Below are 26,048 nucleotides of genomic sequence, written 5' to 3'. Positions count from 1 at the left end.
CTATGCTTTTGATTTGTGGCGTCATTATACGAGCTATATTGGTTTATGAGAACTACAATATGTGTACATTCCATCTATTGCTGTCTCCTGTTAAAGAGTAAAGTGTCCATATCACTCCTCCATACATACAGACCCAACTGCTGAAACAAAAAAGGTCACCTTTCATGGCATCTTTAAGTTGGGACTTCCAGACTTTCCTCATGCTATGCAATGCATTCCATGCGAGGGCACGTCCAATCCTGATGTCCTGGTCTGTCGATGCAATCGTCGATCTGCACCTCAAGAACTGCACCATCGAAGGTTGTATTTGTATTCTTGGGATTGAGCTGTAGACCAATCGTCTTGCACTTCCATTCTATACTGCCATTAGCAGTCCCCTACCCTTCTCAGCCGTGTCTGTTATCGAAGCAATATCGTCAGCGAAGTCAAAATCATTGACCATTACAGGAGAAACCCGACGGATTTGACGGGACACCAATGTAAACCCAAGAACCCCTCCTTTCCTTTAATGGCAGGCCTCAAAGCTTAGTCAATGGTTATGATAAATAAAAAAAGGTGCAAGTGTGTCTCCTTGAAGTATCCCAGTCGGTGTGTTAAAGTACTCCATCTCTCCATCAGGCGTACAGACTTTAGCACGTGTCCAGGAGTATAATGGCACTGATTGCCTGAACCAATTTCTCAGGAATCTCAAGGTGTTTCCATCGGTGGATATTATTGAGGGCCTTCTTGAAGTCAATCAAAATGATAATTACAGAAAGGTTCATACCTCTTTCTCCTTCAAATATTCTCCAAAGTGCCAGGATCTTACCTCTAGTTGATTGTTCCTGTCGGAAGCCATTCTGAGAGTCTCTAAGTAATGGATCTATATATGAAAGGTCTGATATACGGTTTAGGATCATCCTATATAGTAACACGACAGTTGCTTCTGCGACAAATTCTCTGGTCTTAATATCTCAGAGGACATAGGGTTAGAGTTAAGATTGTAATAGAGTTTTTTTGGTTGAGAATAATGTAAGGATAAGAATGAGAATTTATACAGTTTGGGAGATTAGGCTGTGCAGATTTGCTATCGGAGCATTTGTCGCCGGAGCAAATGTCATGAAATATCTTATTATGTCTTGGTGATCCGTCTTGGAAAGATCCCTGACTTTGGTACTTGGTTGATGCTAAATAATGGTAGACCACTGTTCCGGCAGCCCCCAATCTGTATTATTAGTGGTTGATGAATTGATAATTATATGATTGAGCCGAGTGATTTTACTCCTATTGTTTGTAAATAACATCGCATGAATAGTCAGAATTAATAAGTGATACATTGAGTACCATGGTCTACAATTGACTTTATTAGTCCAACTAACCTTTTGGAAAGTACACACTAACTCACAACTGTTGTTTAAAGCTTAACCATTTTAATATTGAAACTTGTTTTTCTAGGCTTGGAATCCGTCACAACCTAATAAATTTACCCATGGTAGTTAGTTTCAGTTACATAATCAGATATGGAAATGTTCTTTTTCACGTTCGTTTAATGAATTATGGAAATGTAATCGGATTTAAAATTTGAATTATGACGAAGCGGACTAGCTATTGTTCGCCTCTTCTCTCCACAAACACGTCGCAAACGCATCTCAAATAATTTAATCATCATCATTGAGCTCTTTTGACAGTATCATTCATAAAGTGGCAAAGAGATAGGCTCTTTCATACCGTCCTCCGCTTCCGAGATCTGCGTGCACTTCCGTCATGGGTAGGTACAGGGATACAAGGCAAAGATGCACTCTCGATTTCAAGCATGTCTTCTGAGAAAGAGAACATGAAATAAAGATTGCTACCGGTCGTTTATCATACGGAAAAGTAGAAGTAGTTTACCGTTGCTAGGAGACGAAGCGGTTTAAGTCTGTTAGCTCAAGCGCTGAAAAAGGCTTTTCTGAAGTTGTCCGATTCACGACCATTTACCTCCTAATTACCCCCTAATTTACTGAAATGGGTGCATTCCAGATGGGTGGAGATGTAACGTTAAATGCAAACGTGATTTGCTACAAGCTACTTGATATATCAAAGCAGGGTTGTATTCTCTTCTCGAGATACATTTCCATCTGGAGCGGCAGGCGATGTATCACAATCGTATCTTGAAGTGATGTAAGGACATTTACCTAATTATCATATCAATTTTTAATCTAAACATAGTATACAAGTTTAATATCTGTTGTCATTCGTATTACTTTGACAGCAAACTAATGAGTATAGCGACCTGTTATAAATTGATAAGAAATAATGGGTATTTTCAAAACCTTGATCAAACAAGTATCATTTACTTGATTCTAACATTTTCAAGAATCTTTTGCAATCGTATTGTAGGCAGGCGTATTTGCATTATCATCAAGTTTTGAAATTGATGGTATGTCGACTCCCCTAAAAATATTAATTATAGATTTAAAAAATGTATAATAAATGAAAATTGTTTCAATTAAAGTTCAATATCTAGCGGAATGTGTCTATTTTTAGTTTTTACTGTTTTTTTTTTTTTTCAAATTTACTCTACGACTTCTTTGTGTTAAAGATTGAACTACTGCAACTATTTCAAAGCGTAATCCACCCCCTCCTTTCCTACCTCCCCAGGCGATGACTCGGTCATAAAAAATGTGCTGTCATTATATTCGTGTGATATATAATTATGAACGTGAAGTGTGGGCGAAATTTAAATGAGAAAATTGAAAGCTCACAGTACGCCAGAGCGCTGTTTTGAAACTCCGTTTTCAAAAAGAAAAAAAAGAGAGAAAAATCAAAATAGAAGCCTCGCGCTACGTAAAAGACCTTGATTAATGGACAGATTTGTGTGTACGCCTGTTCAATCCAAAATCACAAGTCATCGCCAAACCATTTACAGTGGGTTGATTGCCAATTTGGGAGGCATCTAGGTACGTGACAGTCGGCAAGTTTTGCCACATCTTTGTGAATGAGATAACAAAATGACAGTGGGATGCATCGTACATGGAAAGTGACTGGTTTTAATCATCAATCAAATCATGGACTTGTATGATCAAATCAAAGTCGGTTGCCGCGCTCTCCATGGCTTGTTTGTTCACTCGGTCACGAGCGCGGACGATCAAAATTATTTCCATTGCGCAGGTTTGTATATATAACAAATCACTCATCCTGCACTAATAATACAATAACAGGTGGTGTAATTTGTGTGACGTCGTGCTACACAAATATAATTTTGATATCTCCTCGCCCTAGGTGCATTTCTGCAGAATATAAAAATATAAGCAATATATTTTAAAGATTTCAATCGAGATTAGTGATAAAAAATATTTTTAATTTCTTATCAACCATTTTAATCATATTCATCCAAGGGGCACGGGTTATGTAGGCACGTTACTCACACCAATGTGTTACCATAGCGACACATGATTGTAAAGCTATTTCCTTTGATGTTCTCATAATGTTACAATTTTTCCTTTGAGGCAATGCAAAACGAGAAACGTATTACACAGGCGATAATGTCACAACTTTATATGAAGGGAAAGAAGGGCGGAAAGGGATTGAAAAATGAAAAAAAATCAACAAAAAGCGGATGCACCAACGATAGTACCGTAAATGGTCGGTTTTGATTGCACTTAATAAATCGAAATTACTTTTGGGTTATGAATTTATTGAATTGTTCAAAAGTTAGACTTCTTCTGAATCTAAATACGACTGAGTAAAAAGGTATACACGCTCCTTAGAATATATCGAAATCACACATAGTTATATATTGATATGGGACTGGGTTTTTTTCATTCCTATTCAAACATCAGTGCCTGAAAAGTATACCTGACCGTTATTCTTTATTTGCGTATTCCTATTCCAATATTTGCTGATATGTTTGAAGAATGAACTTGTTTACAAGGTCACCCAACCTCAAGCCATTACCGTCTGATCAAAGCCGCGATGAATTAATCAGAATATTCGGATATCTCATCCTTTATACTCGCTATGGGTTGACTGGGCAATTAACATTGATTTACATTTTTGCTCCTGTGAAGTGATAAAACCCCAAAACGCGGAAATTGGCCAGTCGGGCACCTGTCAGTCTTGATATTTCAGATTGAACGTTTTAGAAATTCGGGAAAATATATAGATTGAAATTGACCAGGGAAGGTAGAGGGATGAAAATAAAGAAATAGACTTATAATAACCAACATATATAATCTTAAAAATATCAAGGGCCTATTGTTTTAACAATAGTCTAATCTAGATGTATAACCAGGGACCTAACTGCAGTATGGCATGTATCCTTATCAATAAACTTTCTAATTCTATATTTTAATTTCAAAAGTGGTAGTTAACTGACTTAGACATACGAGTATCTGGCGTATAGATTGGGGGAGTTGTGGCCTTGTACCCATACCCCCAAATATGCCAAACAAGTTTCATTGGTAAAGATTTGGGGGGGAAAGAACAATAGGAAAATTAAGAAGTGTTGGAACTAGTTTAGAATGTACAAATGACCTAAAAACTTATCCAACATGTCCCCACCGATGATTCTGACAAAGATAAGTCATTCAAAATGTTCATCTGAATACCTCAAAATTATATAAATTTCAATGATGACCACTGTTTGACGCCACTGGCGGTTGATAGTGAAGCTAATAATTAGATTAAAAATCAATCCAACATGAAGATATATACATTCATCGTGAGTCCCTCGCTTAGGGGTCATCTCCCATACCTGTGACGTATTTTCCGGTTATTGGTTTTGTCGGTTAAATCGATGCTGATATAAGGTCGCTGTAATTAAATTGACATATCCCATGAAATAAAGATGTCCGAAATTAGTGCTCCATGTCTTTGACTAGTCTTGTCTTGTGTGGTCATTGGGAAATCCGTCCGAAAGTTCGTCATGATATAATTTGGTGAGAATTCTGGTGAGATATAATCAGGTGGGAAGCAGTATATGCATGATCTTATCCAGTTACGGTCGCTCTCGTGTATACGCTTTCGAGAGGTCAAACTCGTGTACGCTTTCGAGGTTCTTTTGAAAGAGTTATGACATTACTTTGGTTTTATGACCACTCTAATCTTATAGCAATTGCTTTTCACCAAGCACTATGCCTGAACTGTTGATAAAATAATGCTTACCATACAATGTACATAAGCTTAATGATATTAGAGGTACTGAGTATTTCGCAATACTTCTTTTTCTCAAAGAACATGGTAATACGATTAACAATATTCCGCTTTTCGAGAGAATCCTTCGAATTGCATGCTAAAAAGGTTGCTATTACTTTGGATATCAGAATTTATGCGCTTATCATTTACGGTTAAGTAGGTATCTACTCTTTCACTCATGCTATAATCAGATATATGGTTTTGACGAACACCTACTCAGAAATCGAAAATAATTCTGTTGAGATTTTTCCTATAAACTAAGATGCAATAAGAAAATGCTCCTGCTGTTTCGAAAGTCTCTTTTGATCGACGACCTTTTAACAAAAGGCTTTAAGATGTGTAGTTATAAAGCAATTGAAAACAGTGAATGTTTACCGTGCTTAAACACGTACCAGTCTCCATCTTCGATCCAATGAAACACATTACAATTCATCATTGATTAGAGAAACATTTTACCTTGACATTTTGTAGATAAAATGGCATGGGATGTGCTGCGACATAAGTATAGATATACCAATGCTTCTTAATGCCTTACGCTCCATTAAATGGAAAACCTAAAGACCTGTGCCTTTCTGTGAGACAGTGATTTTACGAAGGTTCTTTTTGCTCATTTCCAGGAATTTTCAAATTCGCAAAATTAAAGAAAACTATGGCATTTGCAAAAGGAAGTATGGTCGCATGTCTTCATTTTTTAAAGATATTGCGAATACAATCAACAGCATTTCTCTGGACCTTTTAGGATAATGAAAATACATTTTGAATGAACCTCCGAAATCAACTTGCATTTATTCATCAAAAGATCCACAACCTCTGTCCGCACTTTGTTGTTAAATAGATTATTCCAGCACTATAGCTGCATCGAAACGCTTTACTGATGTCGGAGTAATTTCGACAGTGATTGCGGTATTGTAGGAAGTTTACCCGAAGGTGTTAATGTCATAAAAACTTCGAAGATTGCAATGATCAGCATATTCTGTAAAAATTATATACTCTCTACAATGTCTAAATGTAGATGAATGAAATGCCACTTGAACTCACTCTCTTTCTCAACGAGTCATATAAGGGACTGTGTATTCTGGAATGAGAACAAAAATTCACTTTTCCCAATTTATCTCAACAAAAATGAATGTAAGACTAAGATCAGAAACAGAGATCTTTGTGTAGAGCCGCGCGCATGGGTTTCCGATTTTTTTTTTTTTTTTGGGGGGGGGGTTCAAAAGATGAAGGGGTCATGACTACTCAAACATGAGTGGGTTTAATCTAAAATTAGGAGTGAAAACTTGATTCCTCTCTTAAGAACGGCAGATTCAATCCTTTACATTTCGAGAGTATGTTCATATCTACTTTAGATGAGAGAGAGGCGTTTCATAAAGCGACGTGTCAATGTTCGTCATATATAATGTTATAAGCTACTAAAATCCTTGCATCTGGTTGGCAAAGAGCAATTTTGGCAGTGGAAACCAATGACAAGACACTCTATGGAAAGCCAACCCCGTCCCATCAGGCATTAATAAACATAACCGTGCTTTGGGGCTGTTGAATTAAAAAAAAACAGTTGAATGTATTTTATAGAGGATCATTTTTCATTCATTGCTTGTCATAATAAATATGTGCCGTCAAAGTATAACTTTGTGATAGTATTCATCAAAATTTTCCTGTATACATAATTCTATAAAACAGTAATAATAATTCTATATAATTATCGTAAGCTTCCAGGAGCAGAATATGGATTTCATAATTTATTTACTTATTTTCATTTATTTATTATTACTATTTTTTTTTTGGGGGGGGGCTAGACATTTGCTACGCTTTGTTTAGCAAAAGGGCTACATCACTCATTCACTGATATGCATAGTGACATAATAAATGACTTTGCCCCTTCCAATAAATCCGCGACGTCATACTATTCAAGTTGGGGGTGACACGATATATCCCCCACCCCCCCCCCCCCCTGAACATTAGGTCACCGCTCGGATTTACGCCAGACGAAAAATAACACAATAACTTTGGCCTAAATACTTTTCAAAATTCATTAAAATACTTTCAAAGCAGCCTTATTTTTCGAACGAACACAGAAAGTTACCTGGGCATATGCAAAGGTATATCATCCTTATCATGTTCACATGGTTAAGGGGCCTATTTCTTTGTGCTCTGTTAGAAACATCCGCCGTTTCCATAGTTTCTCTCCCAAAACACAATTCACTAATTCAGGCTTCTGGTTGAAAGTTGAAAATCATCCTCTGACGTCGAATTGGAGTTAGTCCTATTTATTATTTCTAGCCTCTTACAATACAATATCAGATTTTTCACTCGATCTCCAGGAAGTGACATCATGTTATCAGAATTAGAGATCATGTAATTTGACAATAACGCGGCATATCATTCGATCGCGTGTCATCAATCAATCATTTTTTTTATCAGCCAGTTAAACCGTCCGCGCTTATACACTCCCCCTCATTTCCCCAATTACTAGCGGTAACTTCAAAGAGAAACTTTAAACAATGGAGTGATCATATACATATTTCGTAAATGGCACTCAATCTCTGGGTAATTAATTCATTTGTAGCTGAGAAACGGGAGGAGATATAAAACGATTTATCTGTGGGATAGCTGGCACCTGTCTCTCAAACGATCATAAAAATACAAATAGTTACCTGGAAATAGTGGGAGTAAGTAATATAATATCACAGATAGGAGAGGCCAAAGCTACCGGTTAAAGAATGAATAATTATAAATTTAATATCATTACGTCAATCGTTAATGAAAATTACTATTTTTCGATGTTAAATCTGTTTACAGCTGTTGCTAAACAACAATCAATAATGAGGCTCAACGTTTGAAAAACAAAATAGTGAATTTTATTATCGGTCATAATTGTATAATGAGAAAGCTGAAACTGCTTTGTCATCATGTCTTTACGGTATAGATTGGAATAAATATATTTAGTTCCTTGTAATAATTTCTATAACCTCGAATAATCTGGACGATGATACATAGGTCAGTTGAAAAGAACATGAACAAAGTCAGTGATATATACATTTATGTTCAGTACTACTTTCACAAGACTGCTTAGAAAGCACAATAAATTCATTTCCTTTGCACTATTAAATCATTTTCCAGACAAAAGAAGAATATACGTTTGTTTAACATCGGAACACAGTTGATTCAACGGAGACATTTATTACTTAATCAAAGCTGCTGAATTTGTTTTAGATACCGGTTTCACTAAACCCCGACGAACATATAATCCTGATTTCTTGTTGGAAGTTTATCCTGGTACGTACACAAGGAAATACAACCCGACGTGTCCACTCTAACGGATTTGGGGGAATTGGATAAGTTTGTCAAAGCTTATCAGAAGGTACTCAACCCTAGCAATTCTTCTCTTACCAAAATGACTTCATGATATTGCATCGTTTTGGTTGATATTTTATTTCAGGTACCGCGGAACGGTTTTCAAAGTGGGGGCAGGGGGGCGTTGGAGCTAAGCCGAAAGTGGGAGCTGACCATCCATTGAAAATCATAAGAAGATGATTTTTTTTAAACCCAGCCCGTCATGTTCTGCGGCCCCTGTAATTAAGAACCCCTTTTTTCTACGGGCTTTAAAAACAAAATTAAATTTGGTTAAAATCACAAATTTATTCAGGGACGATACCAGGGCGATCAACTATGAGGAGACAGGACGACATGAAGGTGATGTCATTTATCCTCATTTGAACAGTAGTGGTATCATAGAGTTACACGAGGCAGATTCTTCATTTTTTAACTCATTTTTCATCTTTTTCTTTTTTTCTCTAGCTTTCACAACCTGAAAAAAAATCCTTGGGGAGGTCTCACTTGTATTGTTGAACATCTAAACCAAAATCATTTGTGAAGTTTTTACCAATAATGCTTAGTATATTTTAATTCGTAGTTGGTTTTAAACTTTTATTCTGAGACATAACTCAGTAACACGTTGATCATTTTAATCCGTTATCTAAAGGTACGTAGGCCTATGTAGACCAATTCTCTTTTATAATGACACAATGATCTAATACAATAAATGACAGGGCCCTGGGGGCCGTTTCATAAAGCTGTTCGTAAGTTAAGAGCGACTGGTTATCCTTTCTTATGCGCTAAACCATCGCCAATGAATATATCATTTACCACAAGAAAGGATCACTTACGAACAGCTTTATGAAACGCCCACCTGGGAACAATTTCTCTTATTGGGGGTGCCTATGTAGATTTGAGAAAAAAAGGGTTTCATTACCAAATGAAGGTCATTTTAGTCCCGACAAATTTGACAAGCAAAAAAAGGTGGTTTCTATTACATTTCTCCATTTTGTCACACCTTTCAGAATTCCAGGGGGTGATGCCTATGGAAAATAACACACGCAGCACCCCCGCTTCCCAGGGCCATGCGCTCATCTTGATCTTACATTTTGTTTAATTAGAGTTTAGTACAAGAGATATCAATTTTCCATGCATCGTGGATTACATGAATAAAAAAATATGTAAACATTGACTTTTGGGCATGAAATAATAAAAACTGAAGCAATTTTAAACTAAAATTTTAATAAAGACAGGGATCTATTTGTTCCCTGCACACATTTTCTATTGCTCTTTGAAATGCGGCAAATATCAAATATCAAGTTACAAGTCAGTTCCATTGCGTGCCTTGTTTAGTCTTGAACTAACGAGGAAATGGACATGACTTTCCGGTTTCAATTCAAGGTGGGTGTCTTTGAAAAATCTTGTATCAATTTATTTTTCTCGTCTCCAAGAAGAGTAAAAAGGCGGCTTCAATACTCAAGAGATACGACTAAAAGCTTAATGATATCTGCGCATTACATTGTTGTCTGGCTGTATGAACACGTGATAAGGTTAGATAACTCTTCAATTTGTTTCGAGACCGAAGGAATTTCTTTTGATTCAAATTGAAAGGTTTGAAATTGGAGAACAAAAGTTACTGTAAGAAAAAATCAATAATGGATTTGCTATACACAAAATGTTGAGACAGGCGGAGGTGCATTACAGGATGTGTGTATTATATTTGGTCAGAAATGCGAACAAAATGATGCAAAGGCATATTTTTGACAGATATTCTCCTCCTTCTTCTACTACTACTACTACTTCTTCTTCTTCTTCTTTTTCTTCTTCTTCTTCTTCTTCTTTTTCAGTCTTTTTTTTCTTCTTCTTTTTATTTTTCTTCTTCTCCTTTATATTCTTCTCCTTCTTCATCATCTTCTTCTTCACCCTCCTTCTCCTTTTTCTTTTTCTTCTCCTCCTCATTCTTATCCTTCTTTATATTCTTCTCCTTCTTCATCTTCTTCTTCTCCTTCACACTCCTCCTTCTCCTTCTTTTCCTCCTCCTCCCCCTTCTTCAACTCTTTCTCCTATTTATCCCTTTTTACTGCTTGTTAAATCCTATTTAGACAAGACCAATATGGGGAGAACTTGAGTTCAAGGAGCATTTTGGGGCAAAAGTTGGGAACCGGTCTATTTCACCCAATTTGAATGTGCTGAATCTGAAGACCGGTTCCCAAGCCAATTTTTCATGTTTTGACCACATAATTTGCATAAACAAAATGGCTGCCAAATTGACAATTTATAATCTTATTTCTACAATATTCTTTTATGATATTCGCTTTCACCGATATGGATACTGCAAAATCCTGCATACCTAACATGTACCATTTGGGAAAATTTGTTATTTCTGTTTGCGGCTAATTATGCAAATGTATGCATATTTTGCAATATTATGCTACAATTTGATAATTACACCTACATGTTTATTATTTTGGGTACAAATAGCATTTGTATCATTATGATAATTGTTTGGCCCTTAAATATAATACTCAAGTCAATTTTTATATGTATTTTATTGTTCTTTGATATTTCTTTTGTGTTCTTGTATTTTCTGCCACTTGCTTTGTATATGTTTGATATGAGATCTTTAAAAAACTAATATCAATGGCAGACAAATATTAAGCTTCAATGATTGAATCATTTGATAAACTTCTTTTGCCACAACTGTTAATTTTACTCAGGAAAAAATACACACACATGCTCCCACACCCACACCTGTATATAGAAAGTAATATACTTGCAAGGTATAGTAGATATGCCCATTATAAAACCATTGATGCTGATCCTATAATCATGACAATTACCAAATTCAATGAACCCGTAAGAAAAGAAGAGTTTAGAAGTTGGAAAACGTGTAATCATGCTGAACTTAAATTTCTTGAAATAGATATATTAAAATGTTTTATAACAGATCAAATAATCAATTAAACATATGATTTACGCAGTGTAGTTTATCAATCGGATATAAGTATCAGTACATCGTTCCTTGTAGAAAAATTACATCTTTGATTCAGCTCCATCAGAACTGCAATCATGCCAGTTAACCAAAGAACAATTTTTTTGGGTAATAAATGCAAAGGGTCTGTATTACTGGATCACTTACTAGTTTTTTTGGTCATTACCGATTTATTTATTTATTTGGCAACGATACATTTTCCCCAAGTCAACCATCAAAGTGATAACTGAAAACCACAGCTTTTATCCAATCCTTGCCTTAGAAGATTATTTGACGAACGATACTGAATACAGAAGAGGAAATGATAAAAACATGGGGCTAAACACAGATTAGCTCCATGGTTAAAACATGGGCAAAACAAGATTTCCAGCCCAGTCACTGCCCAATGCAGAACAAATTTTCACAGTTTGCCCTATGGTTAAAAAGTGCTAGAGATGCCTGTTGAAGGTAAACCAGCATGGAGACAGTTGCAGAAGTCCAGTCTAGAGGTTATCCGGTCATGGATGATATTTTCTACACCACCTCATGTAAGACAATGTCTGATCTCAGCAATTCTGTGGAGCAGGTAATGTGCAGATTGGCAGACATGTGATGTGTGTTTCTTCATGCTCATTGTTATATCAAAGACTACGCCAAGAGATCTAGCCTTGCATACTGGAGATATATAGCTTCCTCACCTATTAAGACTGGAGTTGTAGTCATAATACACTACTCAAAAAAAGTTAAGGACCACTTTTTAAAACGTACATAAAGATTTTATACAAGGTGTTTTATTTCTGGAAATACCTCAGTACAACTGTCCTAAATGTCCTTAAACACGCTGTAATCAATTTCACGCATGGGTGGTTTCAGTTGTTGCACAATGTCTCTCGCATCACTGCACATCCTGAAAAGTGGGCCCCGAGGGGTATCAGCTACCGACATGAAGTGGTAAAAACGAATGTCTGAGTGTCTTTCAGGCAGTTCAGTAACGAGTGTGACCACCTCCTGCAGCAATAACGGCTTCACAGCGCTGTCTCATGGAGCTGATGAGACGATTGATGTCTCTGACGTCCAGTGCATCCCATGCAGCCTCCAGAGCCACACCCAGCTGCTGCAGTCCAAGTGGATGGGCTTCGAGCTGGTCGAGACTCCTCCCCATCATGTCCCAGACGTGCTCTATCGGGTTTAAGTCCGGGGACCTCGCTGGCCACTCCATACGCTCAATCCCCTGGCCCTCAAGGAACTCGGTCACCACCCTAGCTCGGTGGGCACGGGCATTGTCATCCATGAAAATGATGTTTTGTCCCACATTTTCTGCAAATGGCACCACTATAGGTTCAAGGACCTCATCCCTGTACCTCACTCCTGTCATTGCTCCCCCTGGGACCACATAGAGACGAGTACGGTTGGCGTAGGTGATGCCTCCCACACCATGACGCTGCCTCCCCCATAACGGTCATGTTCTGCAATACAGGGGTCTGCAAATCTCTCTCCTGGTCGCCTCCAGACTCTCGAACGTCCATCATTGTGGTCAAGGGAAAATCTGCTCTCATCTGTGAACAGAATTCTACGCCATTGCTGTCTGGTCCATCTGACATGCTCCCGGGCCCAGTTGAGACGAATTCTTCTGTGAGCAGGGGTGAGTGGGACACACTGAGCTGGCCGTCTGGCATGCATATTGGCTCTGTGAAGTCGGTTACGGATTGTTTGAGTGGAAACAATCACTCCAGTTGCTGCAGCGAAGTCATTGTGAAAGCGGTTGCGGAGGCTGAGATTCGTCAAGTAGTCTCTACAATCAACAAATTGCTGACAACAGCAATGCCAAGATACAGCTGTCCAGGATGCCATCAAACACAATGAAATCAATTTCACACATGCAGTTCTTTCATGATGTCTCTGGCATCATTGCAATGTGCCCGTACAAAAGTGGGCCATAAGACAAGTGTCTTCCAAAGCATTTTCCGTCTTTAGTCTGTACAATCAACAACTTGCCTACAACAGCAATGCCAAGACACCACCTAAGTGAAACAGATGTAGCCAGAGCCCTAGGGATGCTGGAAGCTGGCCTCAGTCAGCGAAGAGTAGCCAGAATGATGGGCGTGTCACACAGTGTCATTAGCAGAGCAAATCAAAGACACCGAGAGACAGGGCTATACTCCGAGAGACCCCGCAGTGGCCGACCAGTTTCGACAACCCCTAGAGATGATCGCTACTTGACGAATCTCAGCCTCCGCAACCGCTTTCACAGTGCACGCCGCCTCAACAATGACTTCGCTGCAGCAACTGGAGTGATTGTTTCCACTCAAACAATCCGTAACCGACTTCACAGAGCCAATATGCATGCCAGACGGCCAGCTCAGTGTGTCCCACTCAACCCTGCTCACAGAAGAATTCGTCTCAACTGGGCCCGGGAGCATGTCAGATGGACCAGACAGCAATGGCGTAGAGTTCTGTTAACAGATGAGAGCAGATTTTCCCTTGACCACAATGATGGACGTTCGAGAGTCTGGAGGCGACCAGGAGAGAGATTTGCAGACCCCTGTATTGCATAACATGACCGTTATGGGGGAGGCAGCGTCATGGTGTGGGGAGGCATCACCTACGCCAACCGTACTCGTCTCTACGTGGTCCCAGGGGGAGCAATGACAGGAGTGAGGTACAGGGATGAGGTCCTTGAACCTATAGTGGTGCCATTTGCAGAAAATGTGGGACAAAACATCATTTTCATGGATGACAATGCCCGTGCCCACCGAGCTAGGGTGGTGACCGAGTTCCTTGAGGGCCAGGGGATTGAGCGTATGGAGTGGCCAGCGAGGTCCCCGGACTTAAACCCGATAGAGCACGTCTGGGACATGATGGGGAGGAGTCTCGACCAGCTCGAAGCCCATCCACTTGGACTGCAGCAGCTGGGTGTGGCTCTGGAGGCTGCATGGGATGCACTGGACGTCAGAGACATCAATCGCCTCATCAGCTCCATGAGACAGCGCTGTGAAGCCGTTATTGCTGCAGGAGGTGGTCACACTCGTTACTGAACTGCCTGAAAGACACTCAGACATTCGTTTTTACCACTTCATGTCGGTAGCTGATACCCCTCGGGGCCCACTTTTCAGGATGTGCAGTGATGCGAGAGACATTGTGCAACAACTGAAACCACCCATGCGTGAAATTGATTACAGCGTGTTTAAGGACATTTAGGACAGTTGTACTGAGGTATTTCCAGAAATAAAACACCTTGTATAAAATCTTTATGTACGTTTTAAAAAGTGGTCCTTAACTTTTTTTGAGTAGTGTAATTACGCATATATGGAGATGACAGAACAAGATACTTCACTTTTTATTGTTAAGCTCCAGGAAGTTGACCTTCATCCAACATCGAATCCTCAATGGCAGCACCAACAACAGCAGATGCACGAACCTCTGTATATTTACCTTTTTGATCAAAAGTGAGGTATACAGTTGGATGTCATCAGCATAGAAGTGTATACCAAGACCATGTTGCCACATTACAGAGCCAAGAGGAGTGATGTGCAGTTTGAAGAACAAGGGACAGACTCCCAAGGAAACTCCTTATCAAAGGGTAGTCACAGGAGACTGCATGCCAGTGATGAATACAGCTCTGTTGGCAAGGTAAGAGGAAACCTGCCATTGGATTGCAGAATCATTAATTCCAAAACAGACTGTCAGTCTCCCAAGAAGAATGACAAGTTCACTGGTATCAAAACCGGTTGACAAGTCAAACATAACTTAGGCAACTGCTTTCCTCATAGAAAGAGAAATCCTGGCTCTACAATCGAAGAAATTCTCGACCTAGACTTTGATGGTGATATCTCAGACTCGCATGCAGCCTATCAGAGCTGGGTAAGCTATTGGATGCTGTTGGGTTTAATACCGATCAAAATAAGTGGATTAATAATCTCCTACAGGAACGCCAAACAGGCCAGGAACCCACCATCCTCTGAAAGATATCTTCGTTATCAATTTGAAATAGTCTATCTTATGAAGATATGAAGATGTGTGGATATTAGAAGTTCGATAAATGGCCTAGAAGACATAACACAATTCACTGCGGTATTGAAAAGGTGCACTTCGAGCATTTTAACACCTGAAACAAGATCTGGTTAGACAGCAGATTCTCTCTCAAGACAAAAGTTTAGGTTTTCTCTATGGATCTGTGACATGAGAATCGGACATATCTCAAGAACAGAAAAAAGGATGACTACGATACGAACTGCCTCCTTAGAATACTTGTACTAAATTGGTTTGATTTCAACAATTAGAGATGAATTTTATAATATGAGGCTGCCCTATCAATCAAGCCATCCAATGGAACACCAAATCGATGATAACTGACATTGAATTTTAGGGTATATCTTACATAAGTATCATGTAGCACATGTTCACATCCCCCCCAAAGATTTTGAGTATACCCTCATAAGATGAATTTGGGTGCACAAAACGTGCCTTTGAGAAAGAGGATATGTTATTTATGATGCAATCTCATTTTTATTCTCATTTCGGGACATTCTCAGAAAGTGAACGGGCTTTGATTCTTGCCAAGATTGTACTTTCCCGATACGCAATTGATATCTCCTGTCACTTTGTGATGTTTTAACGTCTAGGGGAAAAGGTCACTTTGACTACCCCCGAGTTGTTTCTCGCATGCTAATGACACCTAATTTGCTTCCTAAAGCTCGATCATTTCAAAGCATAATATTCCATCACACAAGCGACAATATGACATATAATCAATCGGGGGAATAATGACTGTAAAGCTTGTCAAATAAACAAAACGTTTCGTTTCATAACACTCAAAATAATGCCTTCTGTTTGTCTCTTTACTCTTTGCTTATTGAAATAATAATTCCTCTTTATTTCCATATAAATTGCACCCGTAGACACCGAAGTTGAACAACAGACTCATTTTTGTGATAATCTAATTCGACTCTTTAGAATATCAATTGTTTTGTTTTGACACGGTAATTTCACTTAAATGCAAGTAACTGATTTATCAGCATTGCTCTTCAATTTTAATCATATGGGATCATATTAACACTTAGTCGTAGTTCTATCGATTTACGATAACATTTGTATATTGTATTGGAATTATCTGCTTTGATTATATTCTTCCTCGAATGTATGAACATACGAAGACTTTCCTGGAAATGTTATTTCCTATAGCGCTTCTTAGTGCAAAAGGTTTCACGGTACACCATGTATCTTTCTTGGGCAAGTGTTGGTCCTGAAAAGGACCACCCAAACTCGACGTTTCGACAAGTGTGTTCTTGACATTCTACTGAAGATGACAAGAACACACTTGTCGAAACGTCGAGTTTGGGTGATCCTATTCAGGACCAATACTTGCCCAAGATAGATATATGGTGTACCGTGAAACCTACTACACTATTCTTCTTTGCCATAGAAACCTTCAGAAGTTATATACCACTTCTTATTTACTAAAATGAAATATAAGGTAACTGCTCTCTTGTAAATTTCAAAAATATGTGATACCAAATAATGCTATATTCAATTATGACATTTTATCTTCATCTGTTATTACGTACCTAAAACTCATATTACAGTGTGGAAATGTTTAGGTTTGAGAAACAAACACACTTCAAATATAATTATAGATGTACAACATCAAGAGGGTTTTCAAAATCTACTATTAACAAATATCTTATATTTTCCTAAATCATCATTGGAATATTGATTTTTTCATCACTGTAAATCTTACTTCAATGCTATTTTTTTTCAATATGGCATGATCGGAACATGATTTTCAAATGACATTGATAAAATTTAAATAATATTTCTTAAATGTAACGAAATAAATGAAATGTATAATTACAGTCAACGCTTATAACATGCTATAACTCTCATCATTTCAATTTTCACATAGATGTTAGAGAGGCACGATTTTTCGTGTTTCCATCGCTTCACGTCTAACAATTTGGTAGAAAGGTTGTTTCAATTTGAGAAAAAGAGTCCCTGAGGACTAATCACTACAGTCTTACTATATTCTGAGGGCCTCCTTGTTTGTTTCTTTATATTCCTGCAAATTGCAAACATGCCTTGATCATTTATTTGTTGTTCCATTTCCACCCATTACTGCTTTAAATTTAATAATAGAGAAATAAGGTCAAACTTGGGGTTCTTTTAAAAAAGAACTCGTGATCTAGTTTACTGGTTTATACATCTGACTTGTCTTTTCTGGGACACTTGGACTGAATTACACATTTTTTATGCATTCCATTAGCACAATTAATTCGGTTGGTTCTCATTTTGTTTCAATATGATCCTGAAAAGATTGCTTAAGGAGCTTTGGATCAATATTTGTAATTAATATCATACATTTTTTATATTACAGAGAAATGTGCAAAGTTGATTTCCGTTATCGTATATGGAATTTTAATTTTTATATTGGTACTGAAATATATAACTCTGTTAATCATGGAGTCCTTTTTATTAATGAAGTATATATATATATATAGATCTAAATCAAAGTCAGCTGCTTTTTGACTCTCGTTAAAAAAAGATCACATTTGAAAATGACGAAACAATATCGTAATCCTTAATTTATTGATGTTGGCAAGATTATGTTTGTAATTACATTTGTTCGAATTAGCATGATTGATTATGTTAGAATCTCAAGCAAACTGATGTTGGTCAAAATTCAATCAAGCAAACATTAAAAATATTTTTGTACACACAAATAATGTATAATTCATCTTAATCTGTATAATTTTATGTCAGATAATATTCAGGTGTAGATCTCCGATCAGGTTTACAGGTAAAGGCAAAAGTACATTTCTGAACCTAGGAAGAGCACACAAATTTCAAAAAATGAACGTGAAATCATGCGCTATCAGGACAGTGCTTCATGGAAAGACTCGTCCGACGATTCCTCTGACCAGGTATTTTTTTAAAAAATTACCACAGGCATTGTGCTTCTCAGCCAATCAGAATCGACTAAAATTTTGAGATCCGACAACTTGTCGAACAAAAATGACGAAGGAACTCCACCCTCCCCCGCGATTCGATCGGCCTTAACAACGCCCAGTCCCCCAATAATACCACAGCAGACAGTAATCAATCCAAATACTATGGGGCCTTGATGGGAGTCAATCAGCAAACGAGAGCTTTTGAGTGATCATCGACCTCGTCTACGTATTTACATGGACCTTACATCGACCTGGATATCGTGATCGTAGTGGTACGTGTGTCATTTTACAGTGACTCGGCGAGTGTTAGGATAGATGAGTGTTAAACAGTGACTCATTAATGTTCTACTCAGAATCATAGGGTGCATGACATGCATTATAGCATCTTACGTGGAGTAACAATTTCAAAGACATTTCCCGATTTCTTTTTGATTATGTGACTTAACATTTATAGATTTATTGGGATTTGTAGAAAAGATATACTGTAAATAGTCGATATTTTCCTAACGCTATGGCTATAACTGTGTATATCTAAAACGATGAAAATTACAAAAAATTGAGAAACAGAAAGAAAAAGGAAATGAATAAGGGTAAAGTATGAGTATTATGTTAAAATCTATTACAAATAAGATTTTTTAATTCGAATGATCAACATTTTTGCTCGTTCGCATCCCTCGCTCGCAGATTTTTTAGAAAAATTTCAAGAGTTTTGCACTATACACCATTTCTGGCCGCTCAAAATTTCCGCTCATTTCGCTACTGATTTGTCAGTGATCAATAACTTCCCTTGAGATACATTTTTACTTCTACATGTACATACACCATGTACAGAACATGTTCATGTACTTTTTGAACCCCCCAACATAAAGAGATTTCCAATGAAAAAAATGTTTTATTCTTGACATGAGAAGGGACAATCGATTTCATTTTGCGTTTGTTTTCAAGTACGTCATTCGTTTACTTTCATTACGGGTTTTGTCTTCCTTTGAATATATATTATAGTCGTTGTATAATGGTTTTGAGCGGTTAGATATGTACTTGATTGACTGAAATTGCATTTCCATCTTGCTCATTTATACGAATAATTCATATGATGAATGTCTGTCCCGTGACTTAGGATGACCGATTTTATGTCAGGCATTCGACGTATATTTTCTGAAAAGAAAGAAACTTCGATTTTCTATTTTTCATTCAGATATATGCATTGCCATTGTTTTATACATCTTAAGATGGTAATTTTCATAATTTACATAGCATGAATAAATTATCTTTTATTCTTATTACATATAACGTTTTTTTTTAAGATTGAATAGATGTAAACCAAGAGTCTTAAATGGATAGTTATCAATGATATAATTGGTAGAAAATCTCAAGCTAAAATAAAGTTACTCTCAGTCCTTTCTGGGGCTTGGTTCATGAAAGACTTCTAGTAAATTCCATGGTTACACGGTCAGCAGCCAATTAAAAATTAAGTGTAGTGGCCACATTATTACAAAATTCGTAATCGTTAATGTTATGACTTATTTTTCTCTTCTTCCACATTATTTCTCATGTTTGGAACTCCTCGGAATCAAAGCCCTTTTAGCACCACACCTGTCTATATGCTTATATCAGATTTCCCCATATATGGCTAATCATTCACACAGTAAAAAAAAATTCTCATTGCCCATACCTACGATTACATTGTGGTATGTTTATATCTCAATGGAAGACACGTAATATAAATTTATCAAAAGTGTTAAAGATAATTTATATACATATCACTTTGCAGCATTGACCCTTGAATGACCCGGAAAATGTCGATAAAACGCTGATATATTACAAGCGTGTGTGTGTATTTGAGTTTTGTCAGACGTGTATCAATCAGAAATGATTATTTACGTCTGGGACCGACCTTTAACGTCACCATCCGAAAGACGTGACCAGGGCTCGAACCTCTGCATCAATTTGTAACTTCCCCACATAGCTTGGATTACAGGCGCACGCCACAACGCCTAAATTGCAAGAGTAATATCTTTATTGTAATTCAATGATTAATTACAGTTATTCCACGAAAATCCACTCCCTATAGATGAGGGCAAATTCAATGCCTAATATGATTTTCATACAAACCCGTTTGCCGATTGCTGATCAAGGGATGAATTACTAAAGCATTTTGATAATCTATCAAGGATCACTGAGAATTGCGTTTAATCTCGACTGAAAACACGACGCATGTTTGAATGTTAGGATTTGCGTTGGCGTGCTTCTGAGGACGGTGGGGTTCGGGTTAGTAGCAAATGGATTCAAATAGGTTTTCATCGTAGTCTTTTAGAGAGAGGAGAGTAAGAAATGTCAGAAGGTGGCCTTTTTATACCTTTCTTGTCCAACTCCCTGAAGATATTCAGGATGTCTTTCACTTTGCCTGTCCATTAGAGGTTAGTAACTATATGTGAGTTATAGTTATGATGGATGACCAGCCTGTAGGCATCTTATTAACATGAAATGAACCTTGCCAAAATCATGTTCATTCACAACGCGACATCCTTTTATTTGTACTGCTTTGTGTGAATACTATGAACAGGAAAAGCAGGGAACTTGATAAACCGCATCCATTAGGGAGATATAGAGTTATTATATTTTGGCTTTCATTTACTCGACTAAATCTCTTGCCTCGCCTTTTATGGTCAATTGTTATGTTCGAACTCTATATGCCTTTTTTCAGAGTCCCTCATAATTTTATTCAACTAACCTGAATCTCTTTCTCTTGCCTACTTGGAGTCGACAATTATGTTTTAGCTCTATATGTCTTTCAGCTTACCCTAACGATAGATATTCAGGCCTACAAATTTGCAGTCCTCGAAAATCACTCTCAAAATCCATACCAGTTTCCTTCAAACTCTTATGATTTTTTATCTGCAAAATGGTACTTCAATTTGCGTCACTTATTGCGTGGTATACATTGTATATCATTTACCCAGAGACCAATAGCGTAATCCGACGTACGATTGATATTTATCCGAAAATCAATTAAACAATTTTTTTTGTGGGGGTATAAGATTTCTGCTATGTGTAAGTTTGCTTTGCACTCATTTTTTGTGTGTTACATTCCTCAAACTTGTGTTTCAGCTCAATGGCGTAATCGACATTCAAGTTTGGTATGTGAAGAGATGTAAATAAATCACGGTCATATAGGTGGAAAATCGTGCAGATTGACGATGGAGCAGGTTGTTGAACTTTTATCAAAATGTTAATGGCCTGAGTGCACTTCTTTGGAGAATAAACATTAATTTCAGAAAATGCGATAGCTTTTCCTTTTCCAGTTTATTCCTGATCACGATGATGTACAAGATATTAGTTTGTCACTCTTGAATGGTTTCGTCATTTGGTCTAAAATGTTTAGCCTTTTCGCCTACATTAGTACTGCATATCCTTATGAGTTTCAATGCTTACTTTAATCATCACTGACCTTAATTCACGTGATGTCATGTAGAACACCTTCTCAAAATATTCAATTTTACGCGTAAAAAATATGAGGAATGGGAGCTGAGCTTTGTAACAGGTATAGGATGAATTATGAGACATGAACATTCTACAGTATAATAGGTATTCTATAATTCAAGTTCTTTAACTCTAATCATAAGATTTTAAAGATACTTTCCATTTGATTTTAACAACTTTGCATATTAATGTTTGACATTTCATATGGCTACACCAAATCGATAAACTGGTTAAGTAGTGGTCACACCGCCAGAACTTAACAGAAGTTGGCCACCGTTAAGGCTACACCGTATACACTCGGCCACCGCTGATGGTGCCTCTTACCGTTCCGAAAGTTTTGAGCTGCACAAAATATTGCGAGCGGTGAGTAGCGGCAGCGGGCAATTTTCCGCTCCCGCATAGTTCACCCCCGCTCCAACAACGCCCAGACAAAGTTTGGCACCGCTAAACGCAAGTTCGTGGACCGGTGACGTCGTGACGAGCGTTGTCGGAATTCGACCCTCTCTCCCTACCGTTCAAGGACCGCTCCAGCAAAGTTCTGGCGGTGTACGTGTGACCAGGCCTTTACCTGAAGTACATGAATGGTCCGAAGGTGAAAACTCGAGCGCGCTTGCCTACACCATAACACATGTACATGAAGAATGGTGAAAATGGCCGATTAAGGGATGACTAAATTTTCACCAAATAAATAAATAAAATATATATATAAAAATGGAATAAATAAATGAATAATAAACAAATTAAAATAAATATTCTTGTTTTATTTTTTTTCAAGTATCATAATTCTCATAAACTGTACATACCTAAAATATCAAAACAATTTGACGAATGCCATCATGAACAACGTAAAAGAAACATCAGCCCTATTGAAATGTTATTTCATCGCTCACTCTCGAATGAGATATAACATTGTGATATAACTCATGGTAACGGATTCAACATCAGCCCCCTGGCATGATCACGCCACTGCTCAAGCATGTTTGGAAAATGGGTCAAAATATATATTGACGTTGATTCAGGAATATAGCAGCAATTTACTATTCAAGACTTGTCGCGCAATCTATCTTTATGCCATCTTAGATTGGGATATTACTTTGTCTGAATGAATTGGCCTGATTCCAAATAAGCCATCGTGAAATTATAGCAGTTTTACTAGAATCATCGGGTGTTATTGACATAAAAGCATAGTTTGTTTGTGCAAATCAAAAATAAGCTCGTGACGCCATTTAAAGATATACTATAAGACGACAATCATGAACACTGACAATAAATTGCAATAGTACAGAGATATGCTACACTGTAGAGTGAGTCAGGAATACATCATCACATTATTCACTAATGTCGTTTTCTCAGAAAGAGTATATTGATTCACCCATTGAAGCCATTCTATATAACATAAGAATGAGATAACTAATAATTTGAAAGATGATTACAAATATGTGTAATCTTCCGACGTTTCTAATAAACTATTTGAGAGACATGCAGTACGTTGATCTTTAATTGGTATATAGACAGGCCTATTACTATATACAAATATGCTGAAGATTATTTTTGTTGGAATACAATCGGTCGTGTGTAGTTGTTTATAGATGATTTGACCAATGAATATCTAAAATATCTGAATTATATAAGTACTATCAACGATCATTATTGCTTGTATTTCTGGAAAGAGAAGGCCTCAATTTTACCTGTCCTGGTATACCTGCTAAAAGACTTATTTGTATAATTATCAAAGCAATCTTTTGTCTATCGTTAGGTATATATTGGTAAATATGATTTCAAAATAAAATAAGCGCATGATCGTGGACATCAATGTGTAAATTCGTACTGGGAATATAACTCATGCACGGTAAAAAAGCTGTTTAAAATTCTAAGCACGTTGTTTAAGCCCGTCACTGTAACAACAGCGGATTAAACTTGTAAACAATTTGTTTAAAAGTTTAAGCAATTACAAAAAAAAAGTTTAAACAACTTGTTGTTAGAGTGACAAGCTTAAACAACGTGCTATTTTGTGTGTATATCTATTTGTGGGCGTTCTTCGTTGAGAATACATTTCTGTTTACAAATGTCGACTGAGAGCATTAAGTGCTTGAATGATGTTTTGTAAACTTACGTCATCATTCCATTCTCATATATATTCCATCAGCGTGAAGTTCAAGGGAGAGAAAGGGGTCATAGTTCAGCTGGATTGCACAGCGTGTGAGTCTGCTGGGCAGGAAATTTTCTATAATAAGTTTGAAGAGACGGTTTAGTAAAACCTGGGAACCGTTTTACCAAGGCTGTCATCTATATCATATCGTAAATAATCGAAAGTTACCATGACAACCGCATTCACATTTACTTCTCTTATTTAATAAACACGAAGAGAAACTTTCAGCCGATTGTGTGACATGTCTGAAGATGTTTTTCGTTCAATATCATCACCATCATTACCACCACCATCATCATCATCATCATCATTTTCACCGACATTACCATCATTACCACCACCACCATCACCACCATCATCATCATCACTATCATCACCATCATTACCACCACCATCATCATCATCTTCATCATTTTCACCGCCATTACCACCATTACCACCACCACCATCACCACCATCATCATCATCATCACCATCATTATCGTTTTCACCGACATTACGATCATTTTCACCGCTTTTACCATCATTACCATCATCATCATTATCATCATCATCATCACCACCACCATCATCATTTTCTTCATCACAATCATCAACATCAATGTCCATCGTCACCATCATCATCATTATCTTCATCTATACATCTATATCATAATAATGATAATAATAATGATGATGATGATAATGATGATAATAATGATAATGATAAGAATAATAATGATAATGATAATAATATTAATAATAATATATGCAACTTTTTGGGCGCCATATATACATCTCGTAAGAGATGCTCAAGGCGCACAGGTGAGGGGAGGGCAAACAAAAATTACAAGTAACAGAAAATCATTGATAAAACTAGTTAAAGAGGTAAGTTTTTAGCTTAATTTCTAATGTTTCGACACTCTTGCTATCTCAGATCTCTCGTGGGAGGAAATTCCAGAGTGAGGGCCCTGCATGGATGATTGCCTCCCCCCACTTTGTTTTTACATTTTGGAACTGTAAAAAGACCAGAGTCAATGGAAGCCTAGATGATGTGGTAGTGTGAATGAGAGTAGAGATGGGTTTATTTCCAATTCGTCTAATGCCAATTCGTCCAATTGCTAACTCGTGACTTCTAATATGTTGGTCTACCATCAGTTTGTCCACCATCCACATGGTATAATTGCCATTTCGTCTAATAACCAGTTGGTACAATAATCATTTAGTCCATATCATTTTGGTCATATTGGACTAAGTGTTAATTGTGCGAAGTGAATGAAATGGATATTAAAGCAACAGGTTATGAGATGAAATGGTCATAGACAAAATGGTGATTAGACGAAGTGACGATTGGACCAAATGGTTATTAGACCAAATGGTTGTTTGACGAAATGTTGATGGACGGAATGGCATTAGACTAAATGAAAGTATAATATTTGTTGAGTGGACGAGTTGGCAGTAGACGAATTGGCAATTTACACAGAGTTGTACTGTGGAGCAGAGCCATGAACTGAGACATCATTACCAGCAGCAGCAGCAGCAGCAGCAGCAGCAGCAGCAGCAACAACAACAACGTCATCGTCAACAAACTAAGAACAACTACATTGCCCCCACGAGTAGTCGTCATAACATATGCAATCGCACAGGGCACACCATAAAGGTTCTTAGGATTTCTAATCAGGGGATGTTGCCATTTCAATTGAGAAGGATTATTAAGATCATGAATGAAGATTCATAATTCATATTTGGAATAGACTAGTTACTGGGTGGGAGTGAGTGGGTATCATTACGCAGGTATACAGTGCAACTTGATAACTACAAGTTATACATGTTATAGACGGCGACATTTAGGACTTCATTCACTTTTCTGAGTTTTCTCACTCATTTTCTTTTAAAGAAAGCATAATGTTACTTTAAGATACTGCAGTAGATAGCCTGCTTAACTGGATGTTTCCGATGATTCTGAAAGTATTAAATGCATTGTATGACTGCTTGTGAACAATTATTAAAACATTATTAACGAAAACGGCAAAAATTAAAATAGTTGTTTGGAAGA

The 26,048-nt window shown here is 37.3% G+C and overlaps 1 protein-coding gene across 1 annotated transcript; it reads right to left on the bottom strand.

Annotated features, from left to right (window-relative positions):
• Positions 1–203: 203 nt before the first annotated feature.
• On the bottom strand, positions 204–24,622 carry LOC135153807 (prostatic spermine-binding protein-like). Its single transcript, XM_064097966.1, has 3 exons — positions 24,358–24,622; positions 767–877; positions 204–286 (listed from the first exon to the last, which is right to left on the bottom strand). The coding sequence occupies exons 1-3, from the start codon at positions 24,620–24,622 to the stop codon at positions 204–206; spliced, it is 459 nt and encodes a 152-aa protein (XP_063954036.1).
• Between the last annotated feature and the right edge of the window lie 1,426 nt (positions 24,623–26,048).

The sequence above is a fragment of the Lytechinus pictus genome, chromosome 3, assembly GCF_037042905.1.
Source record: "Lytechinus pictus isolate F3 Inbred chromosome 3, Lp3.0, whole genome shotgun sequence".
In the NCBI taxonomy this organism is placed as follows: Eukaryota; Metazoa; Echinodermata; class Echinoidea; order Temnopleuroida; family Toxopneustidae; genus Lytechinus; species Lytechinus pictus.
Note: the sequence above shows the minus strand (reverse complement) of the source record. Positions and strands in the feature narration are given on the sequence as shown.

Excerpts from the sequence above, each read along its gene's own strand:
- LOC135153807 (XM_064097966.1), bottom strand. The coding sequence starts at position 24,622 with ATGGACATTGATGTTGATGATTGTGATGAAGAAAATGATGATGGTGGT. Across the intron at positions 878-24,357 it reads TGATGATGATGGTGGTGATG|ACCTTTCATATATAGATCCA; the intron begins GTGGTGGTGGTA and ends ACCGTATATCAG. Across the intron at positions 287-766 it reads AATATTTGAAGGAGAAAGAG|TTCTTGAGGTGCAGATCGAC; the intron begins GTATGAACCTTT and ends TCGATGGTGCAG.